A 17,566-nucleotide genomic window follows, 5' to 3' on the forward strand; every position below is an offset into this window, starting at 1 on the left:
TTTACTACAATGCTGAACTGCACAGGGAGACTGAAAAAAGTTCGGTCAAAAGCCGAGCAAAGCTTCACTTCCCAAAAGAGGAAAAGTGGACATAACTGACAGGCTAGGGCAAAAGGAGCATAGAAATCCCACCAAAAATATGTGGGAGGGAACATATATTTAAAATAGGACCGCCTAATTCAGCTGCTAAATCAGTGTAAGGAGCTCTGTATGTCTGTGTGTGCGGGAGGGAGAGGGAGACAGAGGGAGGGAGAGACAGAGAGGGAGAGAGGAGCAGAGGGAGGGAGGGAGGGAGGGAGAGCAATGTGCCTTTCACAGAGCTGGGAGCTTGATGGGAATGTTTGATTAGCTCCTCTCTGAAAGAGAAAAGGTGTCCAGGCCTCCCTCTGCTGCCTGCCTCTGCTGCTGTAGAATAATGTTGGCTGGAGTTCGGGGTAAAGAAAAGCTTGGAAAAAATAGCACTTTCATACTGTGTGGAGAAAAGGAATAGAAAGTTGCACACCTCGAGTAAGGTAATTCTGATGTCATTTCTCTGCTATATTTATTTATGGGGGAGAGGGGAGAGTTGTTTTTTTGCCTGTTGGTAATAGTTAAATGTACTCACTGCTAAGAAACTCTAGGGACATAGTTTTTTGTTTAGCCTTCCAGCTGTGTGCATAGGGTCAAAGACCTAAGAAAGTGAAGACACAGATGTAAATGAAACTGTACTTTAAATTATATATACTTCATTAGGTATTTATAAAAGCATTAAACCCCTGCTGTTAAAGTGGGCACATATACTCACTGCATGAACAGCAAGGGCTTAACTATTTAATAAAGAATTGTGTAGATTAGTCACACATCGATAGATGTATATATGCCTACTGTTCAAATAGTGTGTAATAGGCAATGCAACTTGTTCCTCGGTTTAAAACAGTTTCGCCTTCAAGACTTCGTCTTTGTTCCTTTGATCAATAGGAAGGTGTGTGTTGTATCATTAATTAGCACTATCTGACACTAGGGAATGCTAATCGCCAAGGTACAAAATGGAAAATGGTACTATTCCAGTGATATGTATGCTTACGGTGTGAACTCCCTTGCTAGAGGGATAGATCCAGATGTATGACCAGTACAGTAGCCTAGATGCTATGTATCCCTTTGTGCTGAGTGCTTGTTTTGCTGGTGAGGCTCCAAAACTGAATAGCATTGTCAAGCCTGCCACAGCCGTTCAGCTCTGCGCAGAGATTAGAGTCTCGGTAAGTCTCTTCAAAATGCAACTTCTCTCAGGCTAGTACAAACATGAACCAAATGCCCCGAGCAAACTTTCAACTCTACTTAATATTTTGTTCCTAGAGTTTATGGGAAATACACCTCATCCAGAGCAAAAAAATTGCAGGTTACAGAGGCAGATCCTCCCTGGAGAACACTCCTTTTCCTCTAACCTCTCCAAAATTTGAACAAAACACCAAAAAGAATCAAGCACACACAAAGAAAAAGTAGTTTAGATAGCTTTTAAAATACACATGACTGAGAACAGCAATGTAGTCATATATACTTACAGCTTGTATTTTACCATATACATCCTAAAGTTAAAAACACCTGGTGTTTGACTACGCTCAAAGAATGTGTTTTCCTGTATCTGTAGTACCATGTTCCTCAGATTTTATTCAGTTTATCACTTGAATGACAGTCACGGCTGTAAGACTGGTCTCTTTCAGAGATGCAAAGGGAGCTCAAGCAAAAATAACTGCATTACACACGCACGTTACTTTTGGAATATTAAATTAGTATCTTATTTTAAAGAGACTTATTTTGCTTGCATGTTTTATCTAATCCTTGAAGTTGCTGGGGTTGTTCTCACTGGGATGACAGAGAAGACTTGCTGTCTTTTTGTTATTCAAGACATAAGAAATATTTTTTTTAAAAAAAAAAGAAAACTTGACTGTCCTGCCACTATAACTGAGTATTGCTTTGTGTTTCCACCTATAGTAGAACTGTTACGTTCTTAAGTTGCTCACTACTTTATGTAAGACACTTCTCTCCCTAGTAGTATTTTTACACATGACTAACCACTGGCAGGTTGAGCCAAGTAGTTTTACTAGCTAAACCAGGTTTCCTCACACTTGGGATGCAAGAAAACTATCCCATGTGGATTCTCTTGTGTCTAATAAGAATGAGATCCTACCAAAGTCTTTCCTTTCATGGAGACATTAACAAGGTGTTCCCTTTTCACCGTTACTTACTCCCTTCCACAGAAGTAGTAGTAGTAGGAAATAATCTTCACACTCCTTTTTGTCAAACTTGATGAATTGGAATATACCTAAAAGGTGACTGCCTGAGCCACAGTGTGAGCAGACAAGCTGAAAAAAATGGGTTAATTACTTCATGTGAAATAACAGAATTATTTATTAATTCTGATCATTGCTTTTTAGAAAACATTGCTAAAAATAAACCACAAGTTTACATAACAGTGGCATCAAAGACTTCACTGTACCTGCTCTGCCTGGAGAGTTTTTAACTTTTTCCTTTTCACCTCTGAGCCACAAATAAAGCTCTAGACAAAAAAACTGCCCAGTAGCTTTACGTACTAACCCAGAACATGCATGTTCGAGTCTCCACTTTACCAAAGGTCTCCTAAATAATAATAGGTAAGTCATTTAGGGCACCTGGCTGAAATAAGCAATTAAAGTGATAGCTCAGTTTACTATCTGCAGCTATGACTGTGTTCCTCCTGCAACATCTTGTGGTTAAACACCTAGAAAAAAGTGCTGCAGCACTCATGAATATGAACTCCCTGTACAGAGGGAATGGCATGGGCATGGGCACACAGTCCCTCACGGAGCAGTGAGGCACATCTTGGCCCATTGCAATGGGTGGGGAGGCACTACCTTTTCTGGATGGGGGGGTGAAAAGCAGTAATCCAATATTTCCTGAGAGCCCTGGGGCATGTTCTGGCCCCCTGAAGCTCTGAGGACTCCTCCAGCATGCTGCAACACCAGTTGAGGCTTAGACCTCTCATTCAGGGCTCCCAAAGTGGACATTGAACAGCTGTCAAGTCTTCCTTCTCAAAGCCCATCCATCATACAGGTCGTATCGGTCACTGTTGGAAAACAGAAACACAGAACAAAACAAAAATAAATGCAAAATTGAAGTTTGGGTGGGTTTTGGTTTGTTTGGTTTTTGTTTTTTTTTAAGGAGAGAAAAATAATAGTCATAGTATGTGTGGTACATAAAGCCAGGGAGGATGCAGCTACAGCAGCCACAGGTCTGTCCTCCTCACCTTTCTCCTGTGTAGTTTTTTAGGCCAGAGTCAGAGAGAGAAATAGGTGCTTAACACCTACTTAGAGCACTTCAATTCCTCTTTTGAACTTGCTAGGGCACAAGGAGCCCCCTTGTCCCCTTGCTGGCCTGGGGTGCCTGTGCTAGAGCTCAGCTGGGACCTGGGACAATGCAGCCCCTGTTCGGCTGCTGTCACACAGAGACTATAATTATCTCTCTTCTAATGACCAGCCAGGCAAGATAACAGTTTTTATGCTATGTTTAGAAAACAATGTCTTACTACAAATTGACTGTTCATTGGCCTGTAAAAGAGCCTCTCTAACAGTCCCAGAGCAGCTGCCATTCTTTTGCATCCCTGTTCCTTTATTTGCTGCACATTTCCCACTTGGAAAACTTGGATGAATGCTACTCAGCAGCACAGCCTCCCCCTGCCACAGAAGAGGCCTGGAGAGGTGCAGAAGTGCCTTATGAGTAAATTAAACTTGGACTGTCTGGCTCACCCCAGCCTGCATCGCCCTTGTGAGCCCTCTCAGCCCCCAACGCCAAGGGGCTGCAGGCACTGCTGTGAGTCCTGCGGAGGGGAGCAGCAAGGCTGCCTTTTCCTGGCTCCTGATAATGCCCTGAGGAAAGCAAGCTGCCACAAAAAGTGGGATGTGAAGGGACTTGCTACAGAGAGAAGAGGAGCACGTATTACTGATGGGCTTTTCTTCCAGTGCTGTGGCCCACAGACAAGTCGGGGATCTACTGAAATTACGTAGGCTCCTAAGGCATCTATGGGTAGCTATACTGGCCAGCTGAGACTGCAGCCTCTGTGCATCTGACCCTTGGCAGACACTGGGAGGTATCAGAAGTGGGCAATCCTGACAGCATGGCACTCATGGGTTAGCTACCCAAGTATTTGCTCTGAGCTCTGCAAACATTTTGTACCAAACTGTGCTGGGGCAGCTGTACATTTAGTGGTGTCTGAGGGCTGCTCCCACACCCTCTGCCAGTGTCCTGCCAGCAGAGAGCAGAGCCTGCTCCCTCTCCCTGCAGCCCGCTCACCCTCACCTCTCTTACCACCTTCTCTGAGCTGGCATCTCCGCTCTCCTCTGCAGCAGGACATCGCTGGGTTGCCTTTGGCTACCTTTCCTATTCAGACTCATTTTTCAGCACCCTGGGAAAAGAAAAAAAAAAACAAAAAAAAACCCCAAAAAAAACCAGAAAGTGCTGATCAGAAAGAAAATTTCTCAATTACCTGGAATCAGCAATATTTCTCATGAAAATGTATTTTAATTAGAAAAAAATAACACCATCTGCAGCTTCTGCTTTCCTTTTTGAAGCAGAGCACCCAAATCTATAGCTTATATCCCAAACTGGATATATCCCAAACGTTTGCCTTCAGAAGCAGCTTCATTGAAATCATCTAGGTTTAAGCAGTTCTTAACCGGACAAGTTTTATTGTCAGGACTGAACTGGCTTTCTGGCACCCATTAAGTCCATCCTACCTTTGCTTTATCTCCAGAGCTTCAGAGTGCATTAAGAGGTCAATGGCACATTAAGAACATCATCTGCATCAGTTATCCTTAATGCATCTCATTCTACAGGTCATGCCATAGACATAGATATCAAAAATACTCTTAGTACAGTACCAACTTCCATTTTCAAACTGTTTTCAGCCTGTCACCCTGTAAAATAGCTTTGTAAATGTAACACATGTAGCACAGCAGCCAACAGTCTCTCAGCTAGCAGTGGGATTCATCTGAGAAAAAATGCATTAATTGCCAAGTGACAGCTTTACATGCGCCAAAATAACTGGGGAAATTCTGAATGAATTTGTGTAGCTTCATGCAGTCCTTTAATGTCCCCACCAGGATGAGCTGAGGATTTCCAGCACCTCCAGGCTTGTACATAAAACTGTGGAAATTTTTACTTCTCCACAATCATTTGTTTATAGGGAAGTTTGGATGTGGCCATCTGTGTGCTTCTTGATCTCCCTGCCAGGTTCCTTTAGGGATTCAGAAGCCTCCATTCTTTTTATTTTCCCCAGATACTTAGTTCACCCTTAAGTCTGTGGAACAAGGGTGAGACCTAGAGGAAACCTGGCAGCAGCACTGTGTATCCTGGCCCTGGTCACCTTCAGCGAGTCACAGTTAAAGGGTAATGGCTCCGTAACTCCGGGGGCTATTTTCACAGCTGCCAGCCACCTAAGGATGATGGGAACCCACCTTGCTCACCATGGTAGGGGGCCATCATTCTCATCTCTCTTGCAATGCATCTGCAGCACTCCAGCATCTTGCTCCGGGCTTGGTGGAGGAAGTTTTTGGACGTGAAGCATATGAAGAAAGAGATGCTGTTTGGAAATGAGGCTCAATGGGAAGGAGAGGAGTGTCCCGATGAGGGAGGGGAAATGTTAGAGAAGTTTAGAGTAGTTGTGATGGAACAACTTGCTAGCAAAGTCAAATACAGGCATCACACAAGTCAGACAAATCTTTTACCTTGCTTTGGGGGCAGTCTTTCTACCAAAAGCATCTCAAAATATGTGGTAATGTGGGATGTAAGGTCTCAGGCTTCCATGGTCTATGTCATCAATTCTCAATGGTGAAATAAGAAATGCATAAGTTAGGCAATAATTAGATTTGAAGTAGAAGCTCATATGGTAAACCCCTAAAGCAAAAGTACAGAACAAATTTCCTGAGCAGGGAAGTAGATTATGCAATATTGTCGTCTGCAGGTTTAGTTTTGTTTTAAAAACAAAAGACCATAAATTAAAAATTCCTGCTCCCAGTGCATGTGATAAGCAGTTTTCCTTTTTGATCTTGGGCTCTCAGAAACAGAATCCTGTGATTCATCTCTATGCCAAACCAGCAGGTTTTAAAAGCTTCTAATATGCAACATCAGTAAATCAGTGCCAGCCTGGTCCTGGGACACAGTTCTCAACAATTTCTGGCTGCCACTTACACTGTTGTGGTGTCCAGGACTGGGATCTGGAGGCCACTTTCTCTGGCACCATGTTTTGTAGCTCTTCAGGTTCCCTCCTAGGCACATTGACAGGCATGACTTGGGAAGCACAGCCATCCCTCATGCTGTCTGAATAACCCATATGCTAGAGAGCCCGCTCCTGCCAGTTGCCAAGGGCTGCCAAGACATGTGCCATAAGGCTGCACAGCTTGGCCCACACTATGTCAGCCCTGTCACCAGCACCTCCACCAACAGCATGTCTTCAGAAACCCAGCACTACCCATAATAGCCTCCTTCATAATGCTGGCACCCACGCAAACCCACAGCTTGCTTTCATCCCCAAAGCAGCATGGAGTCCCGAGATGTCTTCCGTACTCGTTAAAGAATGGAAACAGTACTCACAGGTCCACAGTTTTCAAATGGCTCCCCACAGGTGAGAGACCTCAGCCTGGACGTGCCTGTTGGGCTACAAGTGGCTGCAGACCTGCCCGGCGGGAGGGGCGCAGCTGCCGCGGCCTGTGACAAAGCCAAGGCAGCAACGGGCACGGGCCAGGGAGGTTAGGCTGGCACACCACCAAGGTGTGAGGCTCCATCCTCACCACAGCCTTTCACCATGAGACCTCGAGGAGCAGGACTCACTGCTGACCCAGGAGGAGGAGACAGGACAGACTTCCAAATCCAAAGATCTCTCTGGAGACAACAGCAGAAAAAGATCCAGCTTATCCACAGATTTATTCATCGACTGCCTGAAGGCTAGACTAGACTAAGGACAAGCTTTTGCTGTGCTCTGTGAGGAGTCTGAGACAGCACAGGTCTGGTGGGTGGCCTTAGGACCCCCTCACAGCTCAGACTAGCAGGACACGAATGCCACCTCCACTAGGAGATCCAGGTGTGCCTTTTGCACCTGGCTGCCACAACAGCTCACGCATATCCTCTGAGCATCCAAGTGGCACTTCTACATCCCATGCCTAAGGAAGAGGGCAGCCTGGATTCCACCTGCAGGGCATGGGATGGGGTGGCCACGCACAAGGTCCTGGGATGTGGGAGTTGAGCATCCTGCCCCTCGGCTGACCCTGCAAGGAAGCAAAGGTTTTGGAGGTTCCAGCAAGGCAGCACTAGATGACTGAGGGCCATAAGGCATTTGAGGGCTGTTTTCTGATTTACCTTTTGTAGCAACCTCCTTTGTAGCGTGGGTTGGTCTTCTCCAAACTAAAGGTATCAGAGAGATATCCAAGAGAGCTGGAGGGAAAGGTTCACAGGAAGGAATAATACAGTTAGTCAGGAAGAAACAGTATTTGTTGAAAATTATAAAATATATGAGGGGGGGTATGTTAAGCAGTGCAAGAAGCATGAGACTATCCCTTTTGCAGAGAACTATAATGCAAAACTGAAACTACTTTCTTAACTTTCTTTCACTGGTTTCCACCACAGGAGCAGATTCCAGCTTACCTTTTAAAAATGCTTTCTACATCTTGCTCGGTGCTTCCTGATTTGCTGAAGGTATTTTGTGTAAGATGCGTCCTTGATTAAGTTGTCATTACTGGACATCGATTAATTTCACCACTTACTGCCTTATTTCAAACCAGTGCCACATGCTATGGTAGTTCCAAATATATGTTTTTAATTACATATATTTTCTGCACACTTATCCAACCAGTCCATGCCTTTGGTATGAGGCATCAGTTGTCACACTAACTGCAGGAGATACTGAACTGATACAGGTTTTATGTGAGATGTATAAATTTATTAGCATGCTTAAGGATCAGTTTTGGTTTTGACCTAGACATGTAATGCAGGTTTGTAGTAAAGGGATACACGTAGCGTTAATAAGCAGAGCATAAACATCCTGAAGTTTCTCTAAATTTCTGCTCCTAAGTTTCTACCAAAAAAAAAAAAAAAAAAAAAAAAGTGTCAAGTTTTGTTTCAACATGCTACAGAAATTCCAAAAAAAATCCCCAGGGTGATGTGCAGTTTCTTCAGTGCCTTTAACACAAATTCTTCACTTTTAGACCAAATATGTACCTTTGGGGGAATTCTGACACACTATAATAATTCTCAGTTTGCAGGCAGCACAATAGCATGGTTAGTCAGCACTCTTTTCCTTGTGCATCCAACCTGAGAAACCACGTATTGCACTTCAAAAAGTCACTTTGACTTGTTAAAACAATTTGTTGGAAAAAGCAAATGGTGCATTTTCTAAAAAGTGAAAGAAATGTGGCTACAAACCTCATGCCACAAAACTAGCCTAGCAGCTGGGCACCGCTGAATTGCGGGTACTTCCCTTTGCCCTTCAGTTTCTTGGGGGGATCGATGGTACCTGGCTGGGGTCTGGCTGATGTTAAACAGAAGTAGCTAAATTAGAAAGGGGGAAAGAAGTTCTCTGCAACAGTGAGCAAGCTCCAACGTGCAGAAAGAGCATGGGCTTGAGCCTGGGAGTGAGGGGGGCAGATACATGAGCAGACAAGAGCTGTGGTGGGGAGGAGGATGGAGGGAGGGAGTGCTCTGGACAGGGATTCACAGGTTTGAGCTAACAGTGATCCCCAATGAGCCATAAAAGCTGAGGATCAAAATGAAAAGAACCAATGCATGATACATTAACAGAAACCAGGAAAGTACAGCGTAATGACCCTCACAGAAATCATCGCCTGGATAGTCCAAATTATATTTTCTCTGTGAGTGGGTGACACATTCTAAATGTATCTCTTCCTCTGCTGGAAGGGGCAGGTCAGGCCAGCATAATTGATGGTTATCTTGCTGAGACAGATGAAAAAGTATAATCATTGCAGTTTTATTTAGGCTCTGAGAAAGGTCTGGCAAGTTAAATCACACTGTACTTTTAAATAAATTACCTTCTTCTGAAAGAGCTCTGTGGAAAGTAGAGAAATCATTCATCACTGTTACTTCAACCTTATGTTGGTTTAATTTCAGGGCACTGAATGAATACAAAATGAGCAGTGCAGGGCGGCTTGAGTATTTTTATTTGGCTCTAAATTGATGGGTATAACATCTTTTCATTATACCTACCTGAATGGAGTTATTTTGGACTACATTCTTCTTGCAAATCTGCATATAAACATTTCTTAAGGCAGCTCTGAAAAAAAGGACTCCTGTGCCCAAAGTGCAACATAGGTAGAATTTAGGCGTCTGAATCCACCCATTCCTCACTTCAATGACTTGAGAGTGACTTGACAGGTACCCCCCAAGAGGTACTGGCTGCCAGCAGCCCCCCAGACCTCTTCTGAGTCAGGGACCTCATGCAGCAGAGCAGGCACCATTTAAAACATGATGTGGCAGCCACAATAATGAAAGCTTTTGTAATGGGGAGCAAGTGGTGAGAAAACAAGAGAAGTTATCATCAGGGATAACTGTATCTGGGCTGTCCGTGGCCTCAGAGAGTTTGAACCCATGCTTCCTTCACCACCAAAGATGTCCCCCCATCACCAGACTCCAGAGCACTAAAGACTGGGACAGCCCACATTCCCCGTGATGAAGCAGGACCCCCTGCAAGCAGGAATACCAAACGTGGCGTCTGAACGAAAGCATGTGAGAAGGGGACCTGACTTGCTGCCTGCCTGGGAGCACAGCAGAGCCAGCATCTGGCTTGACTCCTGGAAGGAGCACGTGTTTCACAGCAGCTTGCTACTGCATAAAAAGTAGAGTGAATTCAGGGAGAGGGAATGTCCTAGGAGCCTACACCCTTGGCTACATCCTACATCTTGGGGTCCCAGGAGCACAGTGGTCTCATTTCAGTAGGGAGGGGAGAATATGCCTGGGCATCCAGGGTGCCCTCAGGCATGGCACCCTCCCTCTCAAAAAAATCTCTTCAATCACTTTGTCGAGTGCCTACAAGGGCTGAGCCCTCTGTTCCCTCCGGGGTCACTCTGAACTCTTGGGGCATCCCCCAGGCAGAGGCCACAGCCTCTGAACTAGCTACCTCTGTAGAGCAGCGTGGTGTAAACCAGCACGTGTTTGAGAAATGGAGCACCGCCCAAGCCCTCAGCACCCATCTCTGAAGCAAAAGGCCTGAAAGACAAGGAAAAACTGTGGCAGCCATGCCCTGCTGCCCAAGGGGTCAGTACCGCGGGGGCAGAGGGCCACCACTGACCGCAGCCACAGAAAGCAGCTGGCAAACAGTCTGTAGGTACTGCCTAGGTGGTAAATAAAATTAGTCAAAACTAATAGCTCTGACTGTAATCCTAATGCTAGCTCAAAAGCGTAAAGTCCAGCATCCCATGCAAACAAGCTCACCCTTGCAAAATAGCACCTTGGATCTTACCTCTTGTTACCCAGCCTGGGATACTTACAGGGCAGTTAAGCCTCTGAAATGAAATGCAGTTATCAACTCGGCTTTTCTGGCTCAGCAGAACTCATTACCTGCCTTTTTAAAGTAAACAGCCACTTAAATATCTTTTTTTTTTTTTTTTTTAATGTACAGACTTTCAGGGCAGCACAGTGCACTGAGGGTACATCATTCCTTCCCTCTGACAAGAAAGGGGGTGAAGCTAAATCACGTGTGACAAGCATGAGCAATATTACCTAGCGCACACCAAAAGCAACAGCTATTGTACTGCCCAGCAAGGTACAATACCACGGGAACAGAGTCCAAGCATTAAGCAAAGAAAGGGTTAAACAATTTTTAATGAGAGACAAAAGAAATCTGAAATATTTTATTCTAGAAGATGCTGATTATCTCTTGTTTATCCAAGCCAGTTTACTCACACCTACACCAAGCCCACTTGGTTTCCCTATAAAGGGCACATATTTAACTCAACCCACAGTGTCTAGAGATCATGTTGTTAACTCCACCCGACTTGCTCGGACAGCTTTCAGACAAAGTCCTCTTCTGTTTTTTTATGGTGCCCGTGCTGCTGCGATATTACAACCCCTTGAGAAGGGGAACAATAACACACACTATTGTGGGACAAAGAGAGTACACAAATTAATTTCTGTGGCACAGGAGATTACAGGAGATAAACTGCTTACATCTGCAGAGACAAAGCACGTGGCACCAGCAAAGAATTTTGGTTTGCACGTGGAATGGAGAGCAGTGCCTTACACCAAAAATCAAGGACTTAAAACCTACACTTCCATCAGAAAATGTTATCGTTTGCCATACAGTGACAGTTTAGATGATTTAAACCATCTGTTTGTTTGTAGCATGTAGCAGCTTTCTCAGCTCTTTCTAAAAGTCAAGCTGCTAATAAAAGGTCAGCATAAAAAATTATACTTTAAATGCAGAAAGAATAGTTTTCTAACTCTATTTCTTCCCTAACATTCAAGGTTTTTCAAGTATTTGTGGTAGAGAAAAAGTAACTGACATTCTTTCAAACAGAACTTTGATTTTAAAAGGTAAAATAGGATCCACACTGGGAAGGAGGTGCTTCTTACTACATTTTTACTTGACTTAGCTGGGATTTAAGCACATGTTAATGTAATGCATATACTTAACTGCTTTTCTGGCATAAGGTAGTCTGAATGATACAGATGGGAAAATGTACTCTGATAAACAAATATCCAGCATAAAATTCCAGAGATTTAATATTGAATGGTCACTAGTTTCCAGTATTGACCAGGGCTGCAAATACTGCATTAATGGAAATCTGGTAAGGAGAAATCTCAGCGAAATCTCACACTCCAGACTAACCCAAAGTTGAAACATCTCTCTTTGTTTTGATGAGATCTATTCATTTGGTAAAGGAACAATAGCTTTGTGTTTAACAGCAAAGATTCATTCTTGATCTACAGATAGAACATCCTCAAACCTCCCAGTGGATCTACACAGACTAAAAAGCCTATTATGTGCATGGATTGGAGCCCTGCATTCCCCTTCCTTCCCAGAGGAACCAAAAACCTCAGTCTTATTCCAGGCTGTTGCTCCTTTTTATCAGTTTGAAGTAGCAGGTGCCATGCTAGCACACAGTATAAGAGATCTCGTACGGCTTAAATCAGGTGACTCCCTATGACTAAACCCAGTGAATGCACACAGACTTCCCACAATGGAAAGCTTGGAGCCTCTAAGCCAGACACTTAATGGTTGGCAGTGTAAATCCTCCAGCACTTTTCTCCATGTGACAGCCCAAGGTCTGAAAGCTACACAACCCCCCCTGAGACTGTTGCCACCAGAGGCATGTCACAGGATGTCTATGCATTTTTCATGGCAAGTTAGTGCCTAATATAGAAATTAATATAGTGGCAAAAATAAGTTTCTTTACTATTATGCTCTATTTCCATCAGGATGTTAATATAAACTGTACCAGCAAAAATAGAGTCCTCAACAAGATGCTTTTGGTGTAACTATGACACAGGAGGACTGTTTTAGGGAGATCACTAAGGAAAGATGTAGTACTACTAGGAAGTCATAGCATTAGTATGTCCTCGCATTTGAAGTTCTCTGACCGCAGCACAGAAGCAAAAAATTGGAGGTGCAGCTGGTCCATGTAAAAAGGGTTATAAATTATATAGGCCTAGAACTGGCTGAACTCAGTTTAGCCTAGCATGCCATTTTAGTCTTCCTCACTCAAGAAGCATGTGGCTTACTTGAAAAAGAAGAGCAATTAAAATAAAAAATGTGGAAACACTGTGTATGAAGACAGATTGCAGACTTTTTTCTCTCTCTCCTGTATCTGCCTTGTCAGCCTGAATTTCTTTCTGGGGCAGCTGAATCCCTGGTTCTGAGTACATGAAATGCTATGTGAAATCTGCCACCGTCATTTTTCCAGGAGGCAGATATCTTGTTTTTCCTGATCACTTGCAGCTTTAACATTCCATGTATTTTCTTCCTTGATAGCAAGCTAGTTTTTATTTTAGTACAAATCTTCCCATTTATAGGCATGTAATCAGTTTCTTCGAAGACCAAGTTTATTTTGATCCTTGAGTTTTTCCTCTAACACACACAAATATTTCCCCTTCTCAGGCTTTTTACTCTGATAATTGTCAAGCATCTTGTAGCATTTTAATGACTGAGATTTATTATGAGCATCCAGCCCAGGATTCCCTCAACAATCACCAAATAACTGCAAAAACAGCATGGGAGGTGATGCTGAGGAAGAGCTGAGAGGGGTTATCTCTGATAAGTTTGTGTTCTTGTAGCCTGGTCAAGAGCTTCAGGCATGGCAGGATCAGGAACCACATATGCAAATCCACAAAAAAATCCAGATGTTCTGACAGGATCCTCTTAATCTCAGGTGCTTGTGCGCATGTGCACAGGCACACACACATACATCCTCAGAAAATGGAAGAAAGATTCTTTACACAACATCCTTCAGGATTGAACAGATTTATGTTCCCCCCAACTTTATCACATTACATCATGCATTTTGATGTGCAGGCAATATGATTCTGTGACTATGTCTTAGAAAAGTAGCGAATGACCTTGAATAGCTGTCAGAACATGTCCATACCCATCATGCCCTCTCCTGCCACTGGTTTCAGAAATAAGTATGTGGAATGAAATCTCAGTATCCTAAGGCGAAAGGCAAATCTTGGACAGAAGTAAAACATTAGTCCATGGGAGTGCCACAGCCCAAACACCATCTGCTCTGGGGACACCAGCTGCTCTACAAAGCATGAGAAAGAGGATGCAGTACGTGAGGACTGTGAAAGGTTAAAGAGTGTGCACAGTTCCTCTTCCCCCATAGTGTCACCTGTGATACCTTCAAATGCATCCTGATGTACTCTTCTTTTCCTTTTCAGTGCTCCTTAGTGACACATCCAGATTTTGCTTTACTCACCATGAAGGCCACAGTCATTGCAACCTTCTTCGGTAAGTACAGTCAACGTGCTGCAATTAGTAGTTTTGTGGGTTTGTACTTTCCTGTCCTGGCTGACCAGTGGCTGCTGGCTTCTTCTCTTCCCTTTGGACGCCATGGATGATGAAGCTTCCAATATCAGGTGGAGTAAGCCTTGGCACAGCTTTTCAGAAACAGGCTACCCAAACTTCTTGACTTTGGCATAGAAACAATAGTAATTACTTGCAGAGATCTCCAAGTCCATGACCATCTACATGCAGTCCGTATCAGATGGCACAACTGGGCCTGAAAAATGTAATCTAAAGAATCCTTCCAAAGAAAATTCAGCTGTTTCTTACATGGGAGCATCCCTATCCAATTTTATTCTGTGTTCTTGCTGTTTCAATGAACAGGAAGGTGCCAAAGGAAAAAGGCTAGAAATGTGTCTTATTTCTTTTCCTCTGGAAGTCAGACGGGATCTTGGTTTTTGGGAATGTGTAGAGACTCCAGAATTTGCAATTCATCTTACACAAACACTCTGGTTGACCAAGGATGATTTCTTAGTGTGCTTTACTTACATGTCTCCCTTTAATGGAAATGCAGCCACCATGTAGCCTAACTGTGCTGTACGACTTTAACTGTGATAATCCCAGGCAATATTCCCTCTAGCCAGGATCCTCAAGTCTGGCAGGGCAGCCATTCTCAGTTCAAATTCATAGCAACCTATGTAGTTCTTCTGCCTTTATTAAGAGACCAAATTACTTTCTCCACATTAAATTATGCCCTAACATTGCATGAGATTGGGCCTTCCCATTTTATTTTACACTGGTTCGCTCCTTTTCTTTCTAACTACGGTTTTGCCTTGGTTACACAGCTGCAGCAGTGACAAGAGGCCCCAATACTGCATCTATACATTGTCCCTTCAGACGCTGTGAGCCCGATTTTTCTTTTGAGCAAGCTCGAGGAGTGATTAAGTCTGCAAACTCTCTGCAACCAGTCTAGGGGAAGGAGAGCATAAAAGAAAGACATAAGACCACTGTTGCATGTACTAGTAAGATTAACTTAACAAATGACGATAGGATCAGCCAACACATTGTAGAGAGAGTTTCAACTCCCTCTGAAAGCTCAGACAAGGGAAAGGTGAATAGGACAGTCAAGATATTGGCAATGAAGTTACTAATTACCCATACTATAGTGCTTATAAAATACACACAGAGAACAAAGAGCTCTTGTATGTCATGCACTTAGCAAGCAAACCTAACGAGGTAAGCTACACGCATATATTATGATGTATGTTTTAATGTAACAGTGGTATGTGTCTTTTACTATTATACTTTTCAAATCCTAATTCTACTTACTGAAGAAAACCAGTGTCCTTGCTGGGACAGGATACTGGACATGCCACACTAGAACCTCATACGGTCTGTAACACTGCCCAGTATCCTACGCCTGCTACCAGCAGTGAGTGAAATGCCATAGTGCATGATTACAGGATAACTTCCCCACCAGGTTATTAAGAAGGATTTTTCTTTCCCTAACTTCCCAGTTGCTTTATGCACAGAGCATGCTGTCTCACCGACATCTCTATGACACCAATTACAAAGAGTTTCCACTGGTTGTGGAAATCCTGGAGCCTTTTGTGGTTTTCTGGACTACATGGACTAAATGGCATCTTTTGATAACGAGTTCCACAGATGAATGTGTGAGTTGAACTGATCTTTAATCGCCTTCAAAAAATTGCCCCGCAGTAGGTGCCATCTTGCCTGAAGTTAACCAACAAGTAGAAACCTCGCTGTGGCTGAAAACCTTCCCATTTCATTTTTTCAGCCTGTTGATTCAAATTTGGGAAATGTCATGCACAGGAGCTTGTGGTGACTGATGTTGATAGTCCCCCTTTTTCCTGATACTATCTTTTCTTTGTTTCAGGTGTGCTTCTTATGTGTACATATGCAGCTAGGGAAGCCACAAAGAAGATGAAAAAGTCTAAGCTATGTAAGTGGTCCCAGTAGAATTCTTGGCTGCTTTACAGCAGGCATGTCTGATGCATTTAAAAAGTGCAAAGTGAGGTTATATTCTGGTAAATTTTCACAATTGTCTGCAGAGACATTAACAGATTCTTTTGTGGAAATCAGATCACTAAGTGTGAGCTACTGACCGTGTGTAAAAGGGAAATGGTGTACTTCACTACTAGAATGTGTCTTCATATGTCATTAGGTACCACACCAGGATCTAAGCAAGTGCTAAGGTTTTCACAGAGAGAGAGAGATAAATACCTGAAATGGACCTGCTGTAACACAAAGTATTTGTAGCTGATTGGCATGAGACGAGTACTGCATGTCCTATGCAGTAGGATATACACATTTCAGCTATACTGCTGTAAGAGTATTTCTGTCCACAGACTATTTTACTCATTTAACTGACAAACAAACCTGCTGCAAGGTTGTGAACTCACACTTCAACCCCTTACTTAAATTGTACCCAGGAAATAGTTTTAACAATTAAGGACAAGATGATGGGCTGTGGCTGCAGCCTGACATTCTAGATGGCGCAGAGCTATAGGAGCACAGCAGGAGGCTTGGGAAGCACCCTGCCTCGTGTGTGCATAGTCTTTCCTGGTCCTGAATCACAGCCACCTCTTCCCCTACCCGCTCCTTCCCATATGTTAACCACAGCCTGGGTGACTACATTTCTTTCCCTCTCCAGCAAAGTGTCATGATGAGTACTTCCTTCAGAGAAGTAAATGCTGAAGGTCAGAAATATCCTCAGCTTCTTTACTTCATCCTTGGTTACAGCCACATGCCTAGGTATAGGAATTATTACATGTTAGACTGTAGATGCAGAACACATAGACACGTCCTGCATCCCAACACCATTGATATGAAGGTATAAGAGAAGGGCAACCCTGTCACTCAGTTACTCATTGCTTCATGACAAAATCACTCAGCTATGAAAACGTTCAATCTGACTTTACCAAGATTTTACACTCACAGATGTACCCCAGATCGATTGCGATGTCAAGGCGGGGAAGATAATCAATCCAGAATTCATTGCGAAATGCCCTCCTGGATGTCAAGATGTAAAATACCGTGTTTACGGCACAGACATTTATGCTTCCTTTTCCAGTGTGTGCAACGCCGCAATTCACAGGTGAGTGAGTTTAAATGAACAGGGCACTCAGACAAAACTGTGATTTCAGCGTAGGAAGCTCTCAGCTTTTCAAACCCTTTAAAGCTCCCACTGCCTTGTAGGTTTGATTGCAGGCTGCTGTTCTAGTAGAAAACCTGTGAGAAAGACTATGCGCGATGCAATGCATCCAGTTGAAATCCATCATATCTGAAGACATTTCTCAGCCTTTGGAGAAACATCTCAAGATATGCAGACCTTTCATTCATGCATAGAAAATTACTATTGTACTATGATTATTCAAGTGGAAGACAGGGATGGAGTTGCTGCTACTAATAAAACTTCAGAAAAAAATAAGCATCTCACCCATGATGAATACATATAACTCTCATACTTCTGGGATTGGTTTTGGTTCTCCAGATTTGAATTTAACTGTCCTTGACATCAAAGGCTGAGTAATGGGCTTTCCTATCACAGAAAAAAACACTGGGCAAGAAAATCTGTAATACAAATTTTAC

The 17,566-nt window shown here is 43.4% G+C and overlaps 1 protein-coding gene across 3 annotated transcripts in view; it reads left to right on the plus strand.

Moving 5' to 3' along the window:
• The first annotated feature begins 280 nt into the window (after positions 1 to 280).
• The window catches only part of VIT (vitrin), a 50,571-nt gene continuing 33,285 nt past the window's right edge, over positions 281 to 17,566 (plus strand). For 2 of the 3 annotated variants that reach the window (XM_037405078.1, XM_037405080.1), the window contains exons 1-4: positions 281 to 512; positions 13,891 to 13,960; positions 15,852 to 15,917; positions 16,901 to 17,072. In XM_037405078.1, coding sequence (XP_037260975.1) covers positions 13,930 to 13,960; positions 15,852 to 15,917; positions 16,901 to 17,072 — 269 coding nt within the window. In that variant the 5' untranslated portion in view covers positions 281 to 512; positions 13,891 to 13,929. The remainder of the gene's footprint in view (positions 513 to 13,890; positions 13,961 to 15,851; positions 15,918 to 16,900; positions 17,073 to 17,566) is intronic. The other variant, XM_037405079.1, reaches the window with a different exon arrangement.

This window comes from Falco rusticolus, chromosome 12, assembly GCF_015220075.1.
Source record: "Falco rusticolus isolate bFalRus1 chromosome 12, bFalRus1.pri, whole genome shotgun sequence".
NCBI classification, from domain to species: domain Eukaryota; kingdom Metazoa; phylum Chordata; class Aves; order Falconiformes; family Falconidae; genus Falco; species Falco rusticolus.